This window comes from Lagopus muta, chromosome 14, assembly GCF_023343835.1.
Source record: "Lagopus muta isolate bLagMut1 chromosome 14, bLagMut1 primary, whole genome shotgun sequence".
NCBI lineage: Eukaryota > Metazoa > Chordata > Aves > Galliformes > Phasianidae > Lagopus > Lagopus muta.
The window spans coordinates 17,582,868-17,603,604 of NC_064446.1; the positions used below are offsets into that span (position 1 = coordinate 17,582,868).

At 50.1% G+C, this 20,737-nt stretch overlaps 1 protein-coding gene across 4 annotated transcripts in view; it reads right to left on the reverse strand.

Moving 5' to 3' along the window:
• PPP2R2B (protein phosphatase 2 regulatory subunit Bbeta) overlaps positions 1–20,737 on the reverse strand; it is a 90,615-nt gene that overhangs the window by 29,110 nt on the left and 40,768 nt on the right. Inside the window, exon 1 of one of the 4 annotated variants that reach the window (XM_048960105.1) lies at positions 11,811–12,003. The exons of the other annotated variants lie outside the window; for them this stretch is intronic. Within the exon in view, the coding sequence (XP_048816062.1) occupies positions 11,811–11,880 (70 nt within the window). The 5' untranslated portion in view covers positions 11,881–12,003. Of the gene's footprint in view, positions 1–11,810; positions 12,004–20,737 lie in introns of those variants that run through there. 4 annotated transcript variants of the gene reach the window in all.

Below are 20,737 nucleotides of genomic sequence, written 5' to 3' on the forward strand. Positions count from 1 at the left end.
CCACCTGCACTGCCCACAGCCACACACCCAGCCCACAGGAGGACACACCATGAGAACTGCACCCATCTCACCTGAGCAGGGCTGAATTTACAATAACACAATTGCAATTAACACAGCAGACACACCCCACTTGCCCTCCTGAATGATTCCAGGGGGAGCCAGTGAATTTTTTCCCCTAGTCAAGAATGGCAAGCAGAATGTTCATGAAAGTTAATTGCAAAGCTGGGGCTGGTCAGTTAAGTGCATGAGTACATGAGGTATCAAGAGAAGGCACCAACAACCACTTCCAGCTGTAAGGGCTGCCAAATGCCCTATCCCTTGAGATAGGAGCAATGCTCATGTCTCCTGCCTTTCTGCTTCCTCCTGCAGGCAACATATCCCTGTTAGAATGGGAGATTTGGCTTCCTGTACAGAAAACCAAGCTGCACTCCAGTTGATTCCAGCTTTTAACAGAGAAAGGCGAGTCCAAACCCTTAGCAGCCAACAGCCTGGGACAACATGGATGAGCAGCAGCCCAACACTTCTATCCCAATGCCATGCAAACCCATGGGACAGTGGGATTGGGAAGCTGAGGGTGTGGATCAGAACCCTGCCTGCTATCGAACAGACAGCACTGCTACTAGCGCCACGGCTGAGTTCTGATAACAGCCATTAGCAACAGGAGGATGTGCGGGGGGGGGGGGGGGTTGCACGGCAGGGCCCCAGAGGAGCTTCACACAGAAAGCAAGGGCAGCATTTGGCCCTCAGAACCTAACTTAGCAAGCCTAATTGCATTAACTACCACACAGCCTACTGCTTCATCTGTAATGAGTTTTAGGATTCAGAAGCTCAGAATTGCATCTGCAGAAGCAGACTTGCAGGATTGAGCTATTAATAGCCCCTGGTCCACACTTAGTTCCAGTGGAGAGACGCAAGAGGGAGGAGACAGCCAGAAGGAGATAATGCACTTGGGTGACACAAAGCCAAAAAAAGGCTGATCTGCTTCCCCACCCCTCACATACAGCTCTGCCTTGCAGCAGGGAGCAAACAAAGCATCATACAATTAACTCATAAACATTCTAATTAGAAAGTTCTTACATTCGATCTGATGCCCAAACACAATGAGACTTCACTGTCTCCTCCTAAAGCCACGTAAAGATGAGGTAAGGCTGCAAGCTTCCACCCAGCTCCAAAGCAGCACTGCCAAGATCTGCCAAAATCAGAACGTACCCTGGAAGGGCTCTAATGGATGCAAATCAGCACATCCACTTGTACCGCTCAGGCAAGAAGCCTCATCTCCTTTGAGAGGCGCTCTGAAATCTGCTGGTGTGAGGCTCTGGGTCAGCACTGGGACCATTGCTGCCATGGTGCAGCAGAAAGGTGCCCTGGGCACACGGGTGGCAGCGCTGTCCCTGGGTCACCCCTGGCTGTGAGAGCAGCAAAGCCGTATCTCGGGGAAGCAGACAGCCCCAGCCAGGAGGTGACCTCTGCATGGCATCGCAGGGAGCACCTCGGGGGACTCAGGCAGGTCAGGTGTTGGCCTTTGGCTGCATTTTTACACAGAAGGAATGCTTCTTTATTACCTCCACATCTAAGAAACGTTTAACAACCTGTTGCTGTACTTCAGCAGCAGTGCCCAGCTGCTGGATTTTGCAGCCCTCCTCATGAGAGCGCCGTATCAGTGTCACACAGCAGCATGATATGGGCTCCGTCCCAGCTGCGGTGCAGGAGCTGCTCTGTGCACAAGGAGTGCATGGCTCATGGCACCACACAGCACAACACCGTGCTCAGCATCAGGCAAGGCTAGCAGAGATGGCTGCTCTGCAGCTTCCCTGGCACACACACAGCCCTGGCACACCTGCTGGCATCAGCTTGAAGGCTCCTCACTGTCACCATGCCTCTCCTTCCCACCTCTGGGTTGGATTCTGCTCTGGCACATGATCACGGCAAATGCAAACATCAGCAGCTCAGAGCACAAGTCAGCACATTTCCCAGTCCAGCACAATGTCTGGGATTCACAGGCACTGCCATAGGGCTGAGACCCACTGCTATAAGACCCAGCTGTACTCTGTATAGCTGTGGACTGGCAACTGCAGGAACCCACGGCCCAGAGATCTGCAGGAGGAGGAGAGACACCTCCAGAGCATAGCCAGAACTCAGCAGCACATCGCTGCTTGGAGACCTGCAGATCCCAATTCACTTCAGTCTCTTCTAACATAATGACTTTTTGCAGAAGATAATTGCTGTGGAGACGCTTGCAAGGATTTTGATGGGCCTATGCAATGACACCTTGGCTTCTTCCAAAGAAACAAGCAAACAAACCACAGGAACACCAGAACCTGCATTACTTGTATCCTCCAGCTGAGAGTGTCACCCCTGAGCCGATCCTCACAGCCAGAGACAATCTCTCATCTATCATACCATTCGTGCTGGCCAGAATTACGCAGTGGGGAACCAGCCACAAAGCAGCACTGCCAATGCTGTTATTATAATTAACGACCTGTCAGGCACAATCCAGGCCAAGTTCACCTAGTGACCTCTGAGGAAGGCCCTCAGAAACCTCCTCTCATTCTGCCTGCTCCACCCCAGCCCTCAGCAGAGGATCACTGCCCTGGCAGCCAGACAGGCTCAGAGTTCCACCCGCCGCTGCTTAGGGCTCACCTGCAGGGTAGCTGCGAGCATCCTCCCTCCAACAGCCACCACATCCTCTGCTCAGACCACGGCTACCTGCAGGCAGCTGGGGACTGACTGCAGCATCTGATTTCAGAAGGGTTCATTTCATACTTATCTCCCTGTACATGTTCAGATAACTCATATTAAAAGTGTGAGACGTTCAGCTCCCTCTAGATTTCAGTAGATCTTGTGTGAATTAGCTGCCTATGAAAGCACTTCCTGCTGTATGTGGTTGGATGATGACCATTCCCTTCCTCTGCATAATCCCGTTGCCTGTGTAGAACAAAGTCCAACCACTGCCACAAGGGCAATTTCCCTTCCTCAGGAAGAACAAATTGTGCCTTAGCGCTCCCTGCATCCAGACAGCTCACCAGAGCTCTGCAATCCAGGTATCATCCCTATGAACCATCGTGGTGTTTCACAACAGCATAGCTCAAAGCGCTTCCCTTAAAATGAAAGGACTAAAGAAGAGCAATTCTCTGAGCTGTTCATAAGGGAGCTGGGAACACACACAAGTGGCTGCAGAGGCAGCTGGGCTGTTCACTTCTCTCCCACAATTCACGATCCTTGGAACACAGCAACAATGGACTTCAGCTCCACATCACCCCGCAGTGCTCCTCCAAAGCACCCAGCGTCAGGGCAGCAGCAAGAACCAGCCTCACCTCAGCTGGAGGCAGCGCTCAGCAGCACCGCGGTGACAGGGGCTCCTCACCCACCTCAAAGACACATGAAGCACCGGGCGCTGAGGACACTGCATCTGGCAGCAATGCTGACGGGCCCTGAAGAAGCAAAGTTCATTTTCTCCCTGTTCCATGAGGGATGAGCAACCCACACCTGCACACTGCAGCTCTTATGGCATTTCCTGAGGCTGTGCTCTGCAGAGCTGCCACATTCCTGCAGCACCATGACAGACAGAGGGTTCTTCCAGGAGCTGCACCATGAACACAAGCACTTACTGCTCTGCAACATTTATCTGACCAAGTTTAATGGCAGCAGCCAGGTGTTAAACAAGCGATAGCTTCCCCCAGACAGCAGTCAGCATCTGGCTCCCATCAGCCTGAGCTCTGCGTTTGGAGACATCCATCAGTGCTCACTGCAGACACAGCGAGGCGGAGAGGACGGCTCCTTTGCACTCTCCTGACCTCTGTCCCCTTCTCACCCAGCAATATTTACTAAACCTGCAACTGAAGCCATCAGTCATGCCTACTAACATTGCTCATCAGCTGCTAACTGCAACAAGGCTGCACAGGAATGAATTGTCAATAGCAGGTACTGACATTTGGCCTAATGCTCATGTTTGTCAGGCTGCTTTTCATCAGTCAGATTACTTTTCCTTTACTCACTGAGCACAACAAAGGGAACACAAGGAAATGCCTCATGATGAACCACAGGGCTGCACAGCTCATTTCAAGAGCAGTGACACAGCCTCACGTGAGCAGGATTGCACCTGGGGACGTGGAGCTCTGCTGCTATGGGCTCAGCAGCAGCACCAGGAGCTGCCCGAGAGAGCACTGGGCTGCAGAATGCTCCATTAAATAACAGCTGGTACATTTGTTATTAATAGATACGTCAGTGAGGACCTCTAAATTAAAAATGAATGAATGTATGAAAATGCTAAGATTAAACTTAAAGAAGAATCAAGTCACTTCAAAAGTCTGCAAGACTGTGGAACCGATGCACACACAGCTGAGCTCACTGGACTGACACCAGCATGGCTGTTCCATGACACTGCGCTCCTCCTGCTCCCATGTTTCCTGGGGAGCATCAGCACTTTGTTCAGCCCCCACTCCCGTAATGTTCTCTAAGAAGAGCTGCAAATCTAACCAAACAGCCAACAGAATTTTTACTCTAAACTAGAGATTTATATCAAATCCACTTTGAGGATGTTATCGCAGGGTTAACACCCACTCAGGCTTCAGACAGTACAGCAGCAATAAATGGTAACGTGCACTAAAGAACATGATTTAGATTTTGCTGAGCAGGCTTGGCATCTATAAATCTCAGCACTCTTAATATTTAAAGTTATTATTCCAGTGACAAAATAGACACGAGGGAGATAACAGTCTTCATCGCCATTAATGTTTTATTGTTATTCAGAGAATACGGACATGGACTGATCCAAGCCAAATCATGGCAGCTTGTTCACATACTTGGGGGGCAGAGATAGTGGTCGTGTTTTATGCCCGCTCTTTGAGCTGAACCACAGGGCAGAGGAGATCAAAATGGGGGATTAGTTGTCTATTTTGGTTTCCGCTTTCTATTTTCATTATCTTTCCATTCAAAGGATCTGCTTTAGCATGGATTTAGGAGAGATGACCGGCACACAGCTGAGCAGCTGACTGCCTTGCACACACACAAGAGAGCAAACAGCTCTAAAAAGAAACAAAAAGGCTGTGCAGAAATTCTGCCTGGAAATGGCTCTCTCCTGCAGCCCTGAAGCCCAAACCCCTGTGATTCCTTTAACTTCCCACAAGGTTGCAAGAAAATGCACCTAACCTACTTGGAGTCTTTCTTTCTTCCTAAGGTATGTATTGCACCTCAAAGCACTTCAGCATCCTTTGCAAGTTGACCCCGAAACAAAGCGAGCTGAAGCTGCAGTAAGGGTTGGTTTGAACTCAGCAGCCTGAAGCATTAAAAGACTGAAAAGCAACAAAACAGAAAAGCCACAGAAGGCACACAGCCGCCTCCACAGCTCCTGCATCTCCCATGCTGCTGAAGTTGGCACTGCTGGTGCCCAGGCACCCACCCCAGACAGCTGAGAAGAGGTACCACCAATCTGTGCCTGTGCCTCCAGAGCTGCCAAAGGCCAACAGCACAGCACAAAGGGAAACAGTGCCGTTCTCCACCCCTCCATGGCTGCAGCCACTATGGGAAAAAAAAATCTTTCAGTAAAAATCCATCAAAAGTTTCCTTTCGAGAAATTAGGCTTATAGTAGTACATCAGGAGAAAAATAACAGTGCTGGAATGACTGCTCTGAATGGAGATACTGACTTTAATTGTTCAATTACACCTTTACTGGGGAGGACAGCAGGATGCAAGTTGCAAAAAGCACTTCTGACAATGAATGAACATCTCCCATCAGAAATGAGAGCTGCCACACAACTCATGCCCGTTTCACACAGAATTACACTTCTGGGGCATCTGGGAAACCAGGCACTATGGATGGTGCAGGCACCATGAGGTGCTGTGTGCCCACTGCCTGGACCCCGCGGTGCAGGGGCTCCTGCCAAGGAGCAGAGTGGCTCCATCCTCTGGCCTCGTCCACCTCCTGCCCCTCTGCACTGCACAGAGTGCTCAAGCAGCCGTAGCTGTGCTCCTGGCCCTGGTTCTGCCACTTCAGGGCCGGGATGCTGCCAGCACCTGAAGGCACAGCTCTGGGGAGCCACAAAGAGCACAGGAGGAGCGTGGGATGTGCAGCCAAGCTCTGCAGGGGGCGCTGGGAGAGGAGGGCACGTGCTGGGTGCTCAGCATCCAGCTCCAAGCTCCCCCAGCGCAGCGCAGCGTGGCCCCACACTCCCTGCGGTACCCATCCCCGTGGCTGCAGCTGGGCTTTGTGCCTGCTCAGCACGTCGGCATAAGCATTTCCAGCTCCTGGTCGCAGCCACGCAGCCGAGCTGGGGAGGAGCAAGCAGCTGCTATTTTTAACCTGCTTGATCAGCATCCTGCCACGTCAACAGCAGCCTCAGCCCCGCTGTGCTGTTGCTCCACTTCCTCACCTCCACACACCTCTCACAGCCCATGCCAGCCCATTTCCAGCATCTCATACAGCTGGATTTTGGTTTTCAGAGGATCTCTTCCCCTAGCTTTCCAGGAGTGGAATGTCTCTGCTCCAGCCCAGACTTCAAGCGAAGCAGCAGCTGACCATCAGCATTCATGACCTTGCCTGGTTTCTTCTTGCAGACGCTGTTCACAGAGATCTAACGACCCACAAGCTGGGAGCTTCCCAGCTGTGTTCCCCTGTAGGTAACTGCTGCTCTGGGGAGGTTTCAGAAGTTTCCCCATCAGAGCTATCACACCTCTGTCCTAGCACAGCCCAGGGACACCACAGCCCCAACACGGCTGCAGGACGCAGCCCGGGGTGTGAGCACTCTGCATCGCTGCAGCCACCCCATCAGTAGTGGGCCTGAGTCTCAGCATTACCCGCTCCCAGCACTTCCAGTAATCCAGGATTACAGAGTCCCCAAGCAAATCTATTCTCTCATTAATCCACAGATTAGAGCAGCCCAAGTCAGCTTTGACGCGGTACACCAGGAATGGCCAAGTTAGGCTCATCCCTTTAGCAGTGACCCCAGGATTAGACAGGAGACATGTCCACAGCCCTGCAGAACAACTGGACCACGTGCAGGGAGAGGTCGGGGAGCCCCATAATGTCTGTGTAACTGAAATAATATGAATTTTGAATAACTGAATATGAATTGAATAATTTTGAAATAATGAAAAAAAAAAACCAAAACCTGAAAGCGCAAAGGATGGAGTTGTGTAATCAAAGTACTTATGTGATAAAACAACCACTTCAAGGAGGTTCCTGGATTAATCAAATCTCAATCCAGATGATCCCCAGACCACAATTAACATCATTCATAACAACAAAATACCTGGTAGCTCTCATCCCAAGCCAGGCACGGGGGAAACGCCTCACTTCCTGCTTCTAAGAGGACTATGCATAGATGGAAAAAAAAAGCCACTGTCACTGCCACAGAGAGCTCTTAGCAAGTGGACACTGAAAGCGAGAAAGCTTTTAGGCACTCAGCACAGCAAGACTCAGGTCCAGAGAGCAGCTGATCCATCCCTGCAGCTCTGTTGGTGCAAGGAGAATGCAGCAGCCACCCAGTGTCACCTGTGACCTGAGGGAATGAGTGGCCAGAGGCGTCCAGGTGTGGGTGCATGGATCGTTTCTCCCTCCACAAACCAGAACAAAAGAGCCCTGAGGAAGCTGTTCACAATCCAATGCTCCTGGGGCCCGTGGGGCAGGGACTGCTATGCCTGGGGCACACCTGAGTGAGAATGGAGGGCGGCAGAGGAGCTACAGCTGGGAGGAGTGAGATTAAACTGGGAAAAAGAAATGAGGGTTTAATGACAGATTTCTTACTGGCAAGTCCATTTGGTTTTGGAAACACAGTTCAGAGCAATTAAAGATTCACTGAAGTGCCAGCCAACACCAGCGAGTGGGTGTGCAGGCAGGAGCTGCATCCTCAGAGCCCTGGGGCCACCCCATGCCCCATGGACGTGGCCATGCTGCCAGAAAGCAGGGTCACTGCTGGAGGTGCAGCCGAGGGCTGCACTGTCAAACTGGGACAACACCAGTTGGCCAAGGGCAGGAGCCAGGAGTGGCTGCTAACAAGGCCAGGTATTCTGTACAGTTTTCCAAAGTGCTCTGCTGGAAAGTGAGCGTGCCAGGGAAATGCCAGCCAATACCTCATTGCCTGGCACTGGGGCACTGGCTGCAGTGCGTACAGCCGGGGCACACAGCACACAATGCACACTGCAGACCATTCCTCCCACAGCTCTCCTGCGTCTGCAGCATGGAAGGGAGCAAGGGAACAGACGTTTGGAAAGGAAGGGCACCTGTCAGGCCTTGCAGTATTTCCCTGTGTATCATACCAGGCCAGCAGGAAAGCATAGCTCTCCAAGAGCCCTACAGCAGGGCTGAGCTACATGGGCTCTCTGCAATTGCAACCCACAGCAGCATAAAAGGTACAGACAGAGGACAGGAGGACCCAGTCCCACCAACCAGGCATCTGATGGGAGATGCATCCCATGGCCACACACACCTCCCAGAGCACAGCCCTCGTTCTGCCATTCATCTGGTGCCCCGCTGGCTGAGCCCTGATGGCCACAGCTCCCATCCCATCCAAACCACAGAGTACAAGCTCCCGGGCACCAAGCAGAGCAAAGACTCCTCCCCTGTCTGCAGGCATTCGCCCAACTGCAGCTATGGGAAGGGCTCAGAATGGCCAGGTGGGTGGGAGGGCTGCACAACCGCGGCTCACAGCCCAGCTGGGGGCTTCAGGAGATGATGCTTTTGATTGGGTTGCTGGGAACTGCCCAGCTTTAGGATAGGGGTGTGAGAAGCCCTTCAGCATCGCTAGCAAGCACATCTCAAAGTGGAAGTTATTCAGATGGTTGGTTTATATTCAGGTAATCTTTATTTGTCCTGTTTTTGACTGGGAGCTCAGCAAAATTTCTAATCAAGATGGATTTCCGCAGCAGAACAAAGCCACCCAGTGTTCCACGCACAGCCCCCACTCTGGAGACACACTGCGAGGCCCTGGTCCACCAACCCTGGGCACTGCCCTGCGGAGGACCCCAGGCCGGACCCCTGGTGTTGTGCACCACATCTCTGAAACTCGATCTTCTTCCCTGGCAGCTAGAGTTGAATTAGCAAAACGGGTGCATCTCCTTCATTGGGATACTTCTGAGAGTCACACAACAGGGCACTGAGTGTGTGCTTTTGAAATACCATCCTCGCCCCGTATTTGCATAAAAATACCAGACCTATTTAAGTGACACTTCACTAAACCACATTATATAAGTCTATTTACTTCCTCAGCTGACACACCACAGACAACTCCGTTTACAAAACAAGTCTTTGCCCTCCAAGTGGGCTTTGGGAGGATTTTTAACTGAAGGCAGGTTATCAACCAGATCACTTTAGGAATACGCTGCTTTCGCATGCAGTAAATAAATAATTAAATTGAACATTTTCTTTCATAATTTTTTCCTTTCACGCCACACCAGTAAGCCCTACCACTTCAGAGCACACACAGCTTTCTGGGGCAGAATAACTACACCTAGAATCAGAAGCAATGGGTTGCCTACAAACATTTCTGTCTATTTCATGTCTATAGAGAGGATTGGTGGAGTTTTCTAGTGCTGTTTGCTACACCACTCTGAAAACACCAGTGTACAACTTCGAGAAATTTACCATGGATTACCAGACCAAATCTTATCACTGCAACAGCAGGCTAGAAAATCCCCGGCTTTCCGAGTGCCACCAGCTGACCTCACTGCAGGCGCAGCTCAGCCCCTCGTCCCTCCCAGCCAGGTCACAGCAGGGCAGCCACATTCCATCTGCACTGTGCTGCCTGCCACAGTCATGGTAAGCTCATCCTTCCACAGACCACAACCAAGGCTGCCTGCCAGGTGGAAGCACAGAGCTCCCTTGCCCTGTGTGCACTGCCCCATTGGAAGCCCTGTCTTGCATCATCCCACAAACACAGAAAAGTCCCCACCTGTGCAGGCAGAGCCAGGCCAGCACTGCAGCCCTGCCCCGTGGATTGAGGCACATGGGGACACGGTGCCAGGAGCCAGCAGCACTGCAGCTTCACTCCACTGCCTCCAGTCCTTGCCAGCTCTGAGTACTTGCATTTCAGCTACACACAAGCAGTGCCAGTTTGCACAGGATCTTCTTGTGCAGCTCATCAGGTATCCAAAACTTGCAGTTACTATATTAAGGTGCCATTTTTCCAATAGATAGATTAACTCTCCTTGAGCGATGCCCTGAAGTCATAACTTCCACCAGTTTGGTCCTATGCTATCTTTCTCCAGAGCCTTACAGGAATGAACCAATAAGGTGAGGAGTGTTTGGCTACTAACCAAGCAGCTGATCAGCCTGTCCATGCCCTCTGGTGTGGAGGCTTTGTCAGGGTTTCCTGTAAGGTGTCAATTCTGGCAGGAGAACCAATAACTGCCTGGATGGGGCATTGGGTTTTGTCTCAGAGAAGCTGCATTTTCCTCTTGAGGCAGAAAGCAGGAGGGCTGCATCAGTGCTGATCCGTGGCTGGCTGCACTCCGGCTGCCTGTTTGCCATAGGTGAGCACTTTGCAGTTCACCATTCAACCCCTGAACTGAACACAGCCTCACTGCCTCCCCTAACCCAGAACCATTACAGGAAATTCATGTCCCAGTGCAGCAGTGGCCAGGGCCCAAGGCTGAGCCAGGGCTATGACGCCGTTCATGTCTAACAGGCATCTCCTCACCTCTGTAATACACAAGTCAGAAAGCATGTTTCTTCTTGCAGAGGCTTGTAGGAAGAATAGCCCTGAGACAGCCATTTAACTCCTACAACAACAATTACACACATTTATACTTCCTAAGCCTGCAAGAACAGCTACTGTCCAAGGCTACTTAGGGAAGCACCTATACAATCATAAGATAAGGAAGCCTCTTTTGACCCTGTGCCCACTCACATCCCCCAAGCCTTCCCACTTAGCACAAAAGCCATCAGGAATGCTCACCCTTGCAGGGCAGCAGCAGCATGAGCGCTTTGTTGCAATCAGGAATTCCTCTGCTCCACAGCAGCCCCACATGAGCTCTGCTGACTCCCACAGAATGGAACAGGCAGTGGGACGACGAGTCCCATGCTCACCTGGCCCACACAGCCGTGCCCTGACACAGCAGCTCCCCGAGGAACGGACACACACTGGTGACACACACACACACGCTCTCGAATCTGCAGGGAGCGGCTCGCTCCCGCTCAGGCACAAACCCGGCGCTAAGCGCTGCTGGCACTGCCCCGTCCCATCGGCCCCATTTGGGCTCCGCGGTACAGAGGCATCCGCTGCCCTTCCCGAGAATCACAGCGACGTCGGGCAGCTCTGGAGCGCGGCGAGGAGAAGGGCCGGGACTCGCGAGCGCTGCAGCGCTCCCAGAGCCTTTGCTACAGTTACGATCTTCTCTGACTCGCACGCAACTGCGGAGCAACACACCGGATTGCGGCTCCAGCCCCTGCGGTATCTGTTGAGGGACAGCTCTGACTGACACCCGAGAGGCTCTCGTGCATCCAAGATGTCAGACCTCATCCTCAAAGCCGGATCCGGAGAGGACTGCGGCCGCAGCGGGCGGGCAAGCCGCGATGCTGGTGGAAATGCACCGGGTCCGGCGTTGCTGAGTCACCGGAGCGGGGTAACCGCAGCTCGCACGGCTCTGCGGGGCTCGGCCCGCGCCCCCTCCCGCTCCCCAGCAGCAGCTGTCGCTGCCAGGCGGGACGGCCGCAATACCCGGCCCCGGGCGGGCCAAACCGCGCCGCGCTCCGGGGAGATGTCGGGGAGGAGGAGAGAGGTGCCGGCGGCGCGAGAAGAGGGAAGACGGAGGCTCGAGGGGATGCTGCCGGGGGGCGGCCCCCACCTGCTGCCGCCGTCGCCCCCGGGGCGCTCACCTTCCGTCGCATAGCTGTGGTCTCGCAGGAAACTGCTGTTGATCTTGCGGGTCTCAACGTCCTCCTCCATTGACGGCGGGCTGGCGGGCTCGGGGCGTCAGCAGCCGCAGCCGCGGATCCATCATCCCCCCCCGCGCCCTGCTCCGCGGCGGCCGGCCGCGAAATGCGGCGGCGTGGGGGGAGCGCAGGGGCGGTGGAGCCGCTGGCTCCTCCCATACGGCACCGCACGGCTCCGCGCCGCGCTGCAGGGCGTGCCCCGCTCCGCCCGCCCCGTCGGGTACGGCGCAGCTCGGGCGGGCGCAGCGGCTCCGGGATGCTCCTACCGCGGCGCAGCTCTCGCCTGAAGGAGAACCGGGACTGGGAACGCGGCCCCTCACGGCCCGAACCGCAGTGCGTTGGCGATCTGACCGCAGGCCCCTTTTCTGGCAGAAGAGAAGCCGCAGCGCGTCCCGAGCCACTGGGCTGACCGCGCCGCCAGCAGCAATACGGTGCGCACCCGGGGCTGCTCCAGGGGGGTTCGCCGTGCCTCAGCTGTGGAAAGCGATCGGACTGCGGGGCAGTTATGGCTGCGAGGGTCAACGCACGCCAGGGGAGCGGTGACACCACGAGGTGAACAGCACAAGCGCAGAAACCGCTAGGAAACTGAGCGTCCTGCACCTCGGGGAACATTTCCAACAGGACGGGCTTTGTTCCGGACGTGGCACCTGGTGCACTCCAAAACGAGACAATCACCTATTGGGTGTGTTTTGAGGGAATCAGCCTTGGCAGTGACTGAGCAGCTGTCGGACACAGAAATACACTAGAGGGTGATTTCCTCTGACTCCACCTCTGCTACTTGCTGCATCTGAACTCAGAAGTAGAACCCATACATGGTGTTGATATACAAGATATCCCCAGATGGGCAGTGATGTGTGCCCTGGGAACCAGCACACCTCCAAGCACACCTCCATGTCTCACACCAGAGCCACAACTGACACACAGCTTTCCTTCACCCAATCGCTGCTAAAGGAACACGGGCACACGAACACAGCCTGTGTCCTACCTGGGTGCCCACCTCCTGTAGCCCCTCAGTCCCTCCACAGAGCACAGTGCCACATTGGAGCATAACTGTTACTGGGATGGAGGGGAAACTTGGGATGCGGAGGGAACAGACGTAGATGTTGGGTGACACTGTAAAATACATTGCTGCAGTGCAGCTTGATTTCTTCTCCTAACTGTAGTATAACTAGAATCTCATTGGCAAGGTGCAGCATTTTATAGCCAGCAGCATTCTGTTGGGATGGCCCTGCCTCCTGGGGAGGTGTTTATTTCAGGGGAGCATGGGAGACAGCTTCTTCTGGTGAGGAAGCTGAAGGACTCCATTGTGCACCTTGTGGGCAGGGCCATGCCATGCAGCTGAAGAAGCTCACAGGTCCCCACAGACAAGTGCTCCTACCAGACCAGATACCCCAGCCTTGTGCATTCCCAGGTCCTCAGCTGTCTGCCCCCCCCCCAGGTCCAGTTCTGACATGCTGCCACGTGGAGGCTGATAGAAGGCGTTGTAAAACCGCACTGTGGAGAACACCAGCACTTATTGCCGACCCTGGGCAGGACAAACCACACCTCTGCACTTGTGTTCTTATCCACATCCATTTCCTGTCTGCAAAGAGGAGCTAATGGTCCCACAGTAAAAGAGAGAAGGAAAAGAAAGATTAAATGCATATATATAGACACACAGATATCTGATTATCTCTACCTACTACGCGTGCTTGCCCGCAGGTAGGAACTTGCACCCTTTAAAGGATGCAATCTGACTCAAGCAATTCCAACTCCAGAAAAGAAAGATGAAGATAAATATTTTTGAATAACCAAATGTTACCTTCCTCCCTTCAAGCCTCAGATGGCAACTCTTGGTCAAAAGGCAGCACGCAGCTCAACCACAAGCTCCAGAAATGGTTGTAGATATTATTATTGAAACATAAGCACAAACCAACACCTCCTTCCCTTTCTTTCCAGCAGGTTCTGCTTTCAATGTAGTTCCACTTCAACATGTGCCAGCTCCTTTCTACTTTATTAACTAGAAAAATTCTCCTCATTATGCATAATTACAAATTCATAAGTCCTGCAAAGTTTCTCAATACATTGTAATACACCTGCGAGCCACCTGTTTGTTATGCAATGTGCATAGGAGCTGCATCATGAAATCCATTTATTCTCAGCTTTTTAAAATCCAGGAACGAGCCTCCACAATATCTAAAAGCATTAGCTGTCCAAAGCAGGAACCCATTTGCAGATTAAATTCGCCAAAGGTCAGCTTGGAGCTGTCACTGTTTCCCAAGCTCCCAGGTGTCTCCACGTTCTGTACTTTGACATCTCCTGCAGAGCCAGGACACTTTCCACTCCACTGATTTTGCTTCAATTAGAATAGGCTCTGTGCATAGTTTTCTGCAGGACCTATGCAGTGTATTAATAATAACTGAATCAAGTCTGATTTGATTCTCAGCATGAAGCTCGCATGAAAAAACTTCCTTCATCAAATCTGTTTTTACCTTCACATCCATGAGTATTATTCTGTTTTCCTAATTGCTGGTATGTGTTAGAAAGGCATCTTTTTTTCTTTTAATTGTTTAATATATTATGAGGTAGCATTCCTTTTGAACCTCGAAGGTCTCTCTCCATTACCTTGGCTCATGCCACAAGTCATTCACAGCCCATGGAGCCCATGGATTTTGAAGAACACCTAGGAAAGTATTGCACTGCCCACCAAACACGCATCCAACCCAGCCATGGAAGGACGTGCACTGCAGGTGAATGTGCCCCAGGCGAGTACGTCGTGTGGGCTCTTCCCTCTCCACCTGCAGTCCCAGCACAGGACAGCCCTGTGGGCACAGGACAGCACGCGAGTCCCACTCATTGCAAAGCTCCTTATGGATTCCCCCATGCAGTGCTCCTAAGCTGCATCCGCAGGTTTCTCATGCAGTGCACCAAAAAAAAGACAACTGTGAAGCTTATTTCAGCATGACTTAAACCAAGACAATGAAATCTGGGAAGTCAGGCTGAGCGTAAGGGACAAGAAGCATGCCTCCCTCTGTGAGGGACTCAGGGTCAGGACCTCAGGGCAGAAAAGGAAAGAAACAATTCATTGAATGCAAAATAGGCAGAGACTTCTGCTTCCCAAAGGGAACATGATAAACTGATCTGCTTTGCCTCCACCCTTGCCACATGCTGTTGCTGTGCTCCCTGGTTAGTGGTGTAACAGGAACGAGCACTGTCACATCTGGCCCTGGCTCAGAGATTACCTGCTCTTGATGTTTTCTCTTCTGCCTTGAATTAGACTGGGCAGTTTCTGCGACATTTTAGCAGCCCTTTCTTTGTTTTCACTCTTTTCCTGCTGAGTATTTTGTGTCAGGTCTGAGAAGTGCCTCCTCTGGCCCATTTTGCTACTTTTACCTTTTTTTCAATCAACCTCATTCAGTGCCCACTGTCAGCACTTCTACCCGTATTTTAACCTGGCCAAAACTTCACTCATCTGCCCAATGCACTCTGGTAGTATAAACACTTCCTTAAAGGCTGCTTTGTGCCCACTACTCCAGATAAACGCACATTATGGAACTTCAACACCTTGAACACTCCATCTCTTTTCACTTTTAGAAGCCACGACTCATTTGAAAGATTCTCCCCATCTGATGTCACGCAGTGCACACCTATGGTCTCCATCCTGAATGACACTTTGTGACAACAGATACCTTAAATGCAGCAGAGCTCATCCAGAGGATACCAGCACCACTGCAGCAATGCCCATTTTAACAATTGCCATCCTAGGGAACAAAGTCTTACTCCCTTTGTACGTACAACAGTAGCTACAACTGAGCTAATGCAACTCCTTTTTTCAGTGTGAAACTGCTCTCTCTTTTCGTCTGCATTGCCAGAACTGCATGCCTAAGCACACGTGTGGCTGTGTGTACTTTGGATACACTATTCATTTCTTCCATTAATTTTATCTTTCTCAGTTGAGGGACAATCATACTTCCTTTGGGAACTGTCTTCTATTCTGGCACATGAGCTGATCCGGCATATACTCATACATGTACCGCCTTAGGGTTCTCTGCTTAGCTCTTCTCATAGTTTGTTTTCCATTTCCTTGGGTCATTCTTAGCTAGCATCAGGATTTCCCTGAGGAACTGGTCATCTGCTGACTGTAAAAAGGGTTATGCAGTTGGTTAGCTACCTCATCCCTTACAGACATGGAACCATCTTATGTCTATCAGTGATGCACCAAAAGCACAGGCAGAGTTACTTGTGAAGTCTGTCTCACTCCACATGTATACATACCAATTATACATATATATGCACATCTATATTATGAATTTAAAAGCTAACTAAGCAGGTGGAAATAACAATTTAATGCATTTAAATCAGAAAAAGAGACGCCATTTGTGTGTCTCAAAGAGCAGACCTGGATCACCTACTGATTATTCCATAGCAACCCGACTTGTATTTCTGCACCTGCAACACCTGCTGTCCTGCTGAGAGGGGCACAGACCAGCAGGCAGAGCAGTGAGCAGCACGGCAGCTTTGTGGCTCACACAGCCCAGCACAGGTTGCCAGCACTCAGCCTGCTTGGCTGTGCTTGCCATCCATCCCTACCAGCCTGGGTTGTGCAAACAGGGACAGATCCCACCACCAGGAGCCCTGCACTGCTTCTGCCCATCCAGGCAGACACGGCCCATCTTCACACTCGGCCCACTGTCATTCAGCTCCCTGTAGCAAACTGCTTCCCTTGGCAGCGTTCTGACTCCACCTGCATCCTGCAGGCAGGACCCGGCCAATGCTGACCTTGCCTGTGTCAGTGGCACACAGCAGAAACGCTCCCTAGGCAGTCAGTGCTCGATGCAAACTGCACTGCCCCCAGGACGTTTTGTATCCATGGGATCAAACACTGTTCCTTGGTTTTCTACAGAAGAGTTTGATTTCAAATGCAGCTTTTTGAAAGCCAAAACGTGTTTCTTTTTATCCAATCACTCCTGATAACACAACAGATACCCTAACTGTGAAACTGCAGTGCAAACAAAGCCCTTCCAGGGAAGACTTGTTACAAACTGCAGCTTCTATTATTCTACAAATTATCTACCACGACAAACACATTTTTCTCTGCATTATTTCTAAACTACATTACTTCAGAACACATACAACACTCCCAGAACAGAATGAGACTATTTCTTTGAGGATCCAAGACTCCAACATTTTTAAAGGTTGTAATGTGACAAAAAATTCACATGTTCCTCACATCAGAGATATAATTAGCTTAAATAATTACTCAGTAAATAGGATTTCCCACGTCTGAAGATTAAGGCCACTTGTTATAGCATCAGTGTACCAGAACTCACTGAGAGCAGTTCATGCTAAGGAAAAAGCTTCTGCTTGAGAGCAGTGCTCCAGCTGAGGCCTCCTGTTGTGGTTGGGGCAATTTGCTGCCGTTGGCTTTTTGTCTGTCTTAACTTTCCATACAATCCACCAAAAACGACAGCGGAGTGACAGAAATTGATTTGTGTTGGTTGGGTACCCAGGTCTGAGATCAGTAGAAAGGATGCAAGACAATACTGGAACATTGTTCACAGGGTAGCCATTACAGGAAGTCTAGAGCCTAATAACTAAATCTAGTGAGCACAGGGTGGAAAAATAAGGGCAACATTTTGTTTATCACATTTCGCTATTGATTTATTTCCAGTTGATGAAAAAAAGTCATACTGTTAATTCCGATGTATTATGCAGCAATATAAATACAACAACATTTTAGATTTGGTCACTGTATAGAAGAACATGTGAATTTGCATGTGCATTTGAGCAAAAGAAACACTGTAAAACTATACTGAAGATAATTTGCTTATCCTCCCAACAGAAGCATTCTTCAGCTTCATGCACCCTCCATCCGCTGCCTGTGGGATGCAATGTGAACAGGCTGATTTCTCTCTCACAAACTTTAGGGACCAGACGCTGTTGGTGTCCGTTCCAGTGAACAGCCCTCCAATAGCATCCTTCCTCATCATTCACCACTATCCTACTTTAAAAAGTCTGGTCATGGAGCCAAGGCTGAAAAACAATTCCACTGTACAAAGATGACAATCACACACTTCAGCAGCGAAGAAAACTGGAAAGCTACCAAACAACCAACAGTCTGTAACCCAGTTATCCATCAGCTGCCTGACCAGAAGCACCACAGAGGAGAAAATCAGGTTAGTTAGACCCAGAGAAAAGCTGAGTTTGTCAGGCAATGCATTTCTACAGAGCACTCAGAAGCTTCCCCTCATGAACCCCGGATGAACATTATCAGCATGACTACTTCAGATTTCTATTAAATCAACACTAAATACACAAGATTTTGCATGGCTCCAAAGGTGGATTTTATTTGAAAGGACTTACGCTAATACAAGGCACCAACACATCATCATTTTGAATCATATATCCTAAACTGCAATTACTCCACTGCCTTCATTTCATTTGAATGTGGACTACACCAAAAAGTAATGAAATCACAGCATAAATCTAAGCAGGGCTGCCTACATCTTATAACACAAGCACAGCCAGTTCTACAATACTGCAAGCCTTTGCACTAGGATTATTACATAGGAATCATCCTACTTGTGTTCAAATGTCATCTAGCAGCAGAACCGAGCAGAACACTTGCATACAGCATGGCCATCCGTATAAAACTGAAAGCACACAGGCTAATCAGCCAGACAGGATTAACTCCCCAAAGAAAACAATATTGCACGTCTGGCAGAGCAGCAGTTCTGACCTGCATTGGGATTAGTTTGTTCTGCAGTCATCGAAGGATGGCTGCCCAACCATCGTGGTGGAAAGCTCAACGTCGGGTAAGGCAAAATAAAACCAGTGTTGGCTGCAATACTGGAAGCCAGACGATTCAGGAAGCCCAGATCAGCCACCTGCAGGCAGATCTCTGCGCTGACTGTTCTGAAATTCACAACAGCCTGCGATTTTTAGTGACCCTCCGCAGAGCACCAATGCACACTGCACTCCCTCGTGCTCATCGCCAGCTCCTTCCTCACAGCTGACTTGACAGAAAGACACAAGTCTGCAGGCAGCAAAAGTAAGTTTGAGATCCATTTGAATGCTGGAAAGCAAGCCCAGCCCCACTCATGCTTAATTTCACATGGAATGTATTTTAAGCACAGAACTATTTTGGTATGAGAAAAATCAACAAGTCATCATAACATACTCTGATTCATCCACTTCTTTGGCACTGTAAAGCCACGCTGTTCTACAAGAATGGCAGGGTTGTCACAGGAGATGACAGCCGTGGCATTCAGCACGTGAATTTCCTGCCACAACACAGCTGAGTAAAGGGAGCAGGAATGGAAAGCACTTGAAAGGAAAGCAGTTCCGCCCATCCAGGGCTGCCCATCGGCAGGGTAGAAACCACGCGATGCTCACATCACACCTACACGTGCATCTTATCATTGTCTCTTATAAAACTAAGCCCTTCAGATAATAATCTCTCAGCTTAAATCACATTTGTATTTGAAGTGTCTGCGTTTTAATGGAAGGCTGAGAAACGTTACGCTTTTCCTGTTCAACATTGCTTACATGAATGTGCTGCCAAATTTAGATGGCAGTGCTCCTTCGCCACGACTCAGAGCCACAAAGAGGGAACAAAATCAGCAAATCCAGCAGTCCATGGCTCCTCTTTACACCCAATTTCTACTTTTGGAAGCCTCCAGGAGGAAAGATGGCATGTGAATGTTGGTCAAGGAAATAAATGCAATGAAAGAACATCGCAGAGGCAGGATTCAGATAGAGAAAGCTTTAGGACATGGGCCAGGTCTGTGCTCTCCATTCACAGAGAGACACATTTTAACAAAACAGAGCAATTGTGCTTCCAGATCAAAGTGAGCAAGGATACCTTGGGAACAACAAGAAGGGCACCATGAGGACCCTTGGAAGTTTGCACTGTTTCTCAAAACGCTAACGCTGTAAAACTAATATTTGTATGCCACTGGTATTTACATCTACTCTACCTCATCGTGTGGAAAACAAACCTGAAAAACTGTTAATTAATAAAAGATATCACGTCTTATTACCGTTTGTATAGTAATTACAAAAACCACAAATCCATCTGTTAAGTAGTCAGCAAACAAGACAAATGACTGTGTTATGTTAAACAGATTATAAAATGCCTCAGGGAAGGAATCTAATAGCCCTGACCAACCATGAACCAACAGCCTGCTCTGCCACACGGGTTACAAGCAAGCACCAAGCGTGCGTGCTCTCACACAGATCTGCATTCTCACAGGCATTGCCTGCACTGCACATACTAACAATGTGAGCAGTGAGGCCACATTCCGTGCAGAAGAGTCTACATTGAAACATACTGATGTGATCATTAAGATTTTATTGTCCCTCAGAAAAATTACTTCCTAAAACAGACAGCTATCTCCACCAAGATGAAACTGAAACAATATGCAAAGTAGCATTAAATCTAATTGCCCAATCCATATGGGAATGCAGTTACTTTAATCCAATTTAAGAAACAAAATTGATTCTATTCTTGTCATGTTTCCTAATGATTTCTGAACATTTAAAGGAAGAAAACACTCTTTCATGGGGAGTAATTGATTCATTCGTACGTTCTGTGGGCACTCAGCGCAGCACCAAGGCAACAAAACACCGAGCATCTTGCTCTTCACGTGTTTGAAATTCTGTGCCAGTTGCTCCATGCCATGGCCACTCACCTAGAACAATAACCACACTAGCTAAAGAAAAAAGGCATTGGTGCATTTCAGGTGGTTATCCTGAGTTCACACAGACTAGAAACTCATTCAGCCTGGCCTGTAGCAGCACACACCAGAACTGCTGCAGAAAGATGCCCTGAGATAAGAGATTACACACTCAGCTTCTCCCAGACAAAGCACAGATGTTAGCTCCTATGA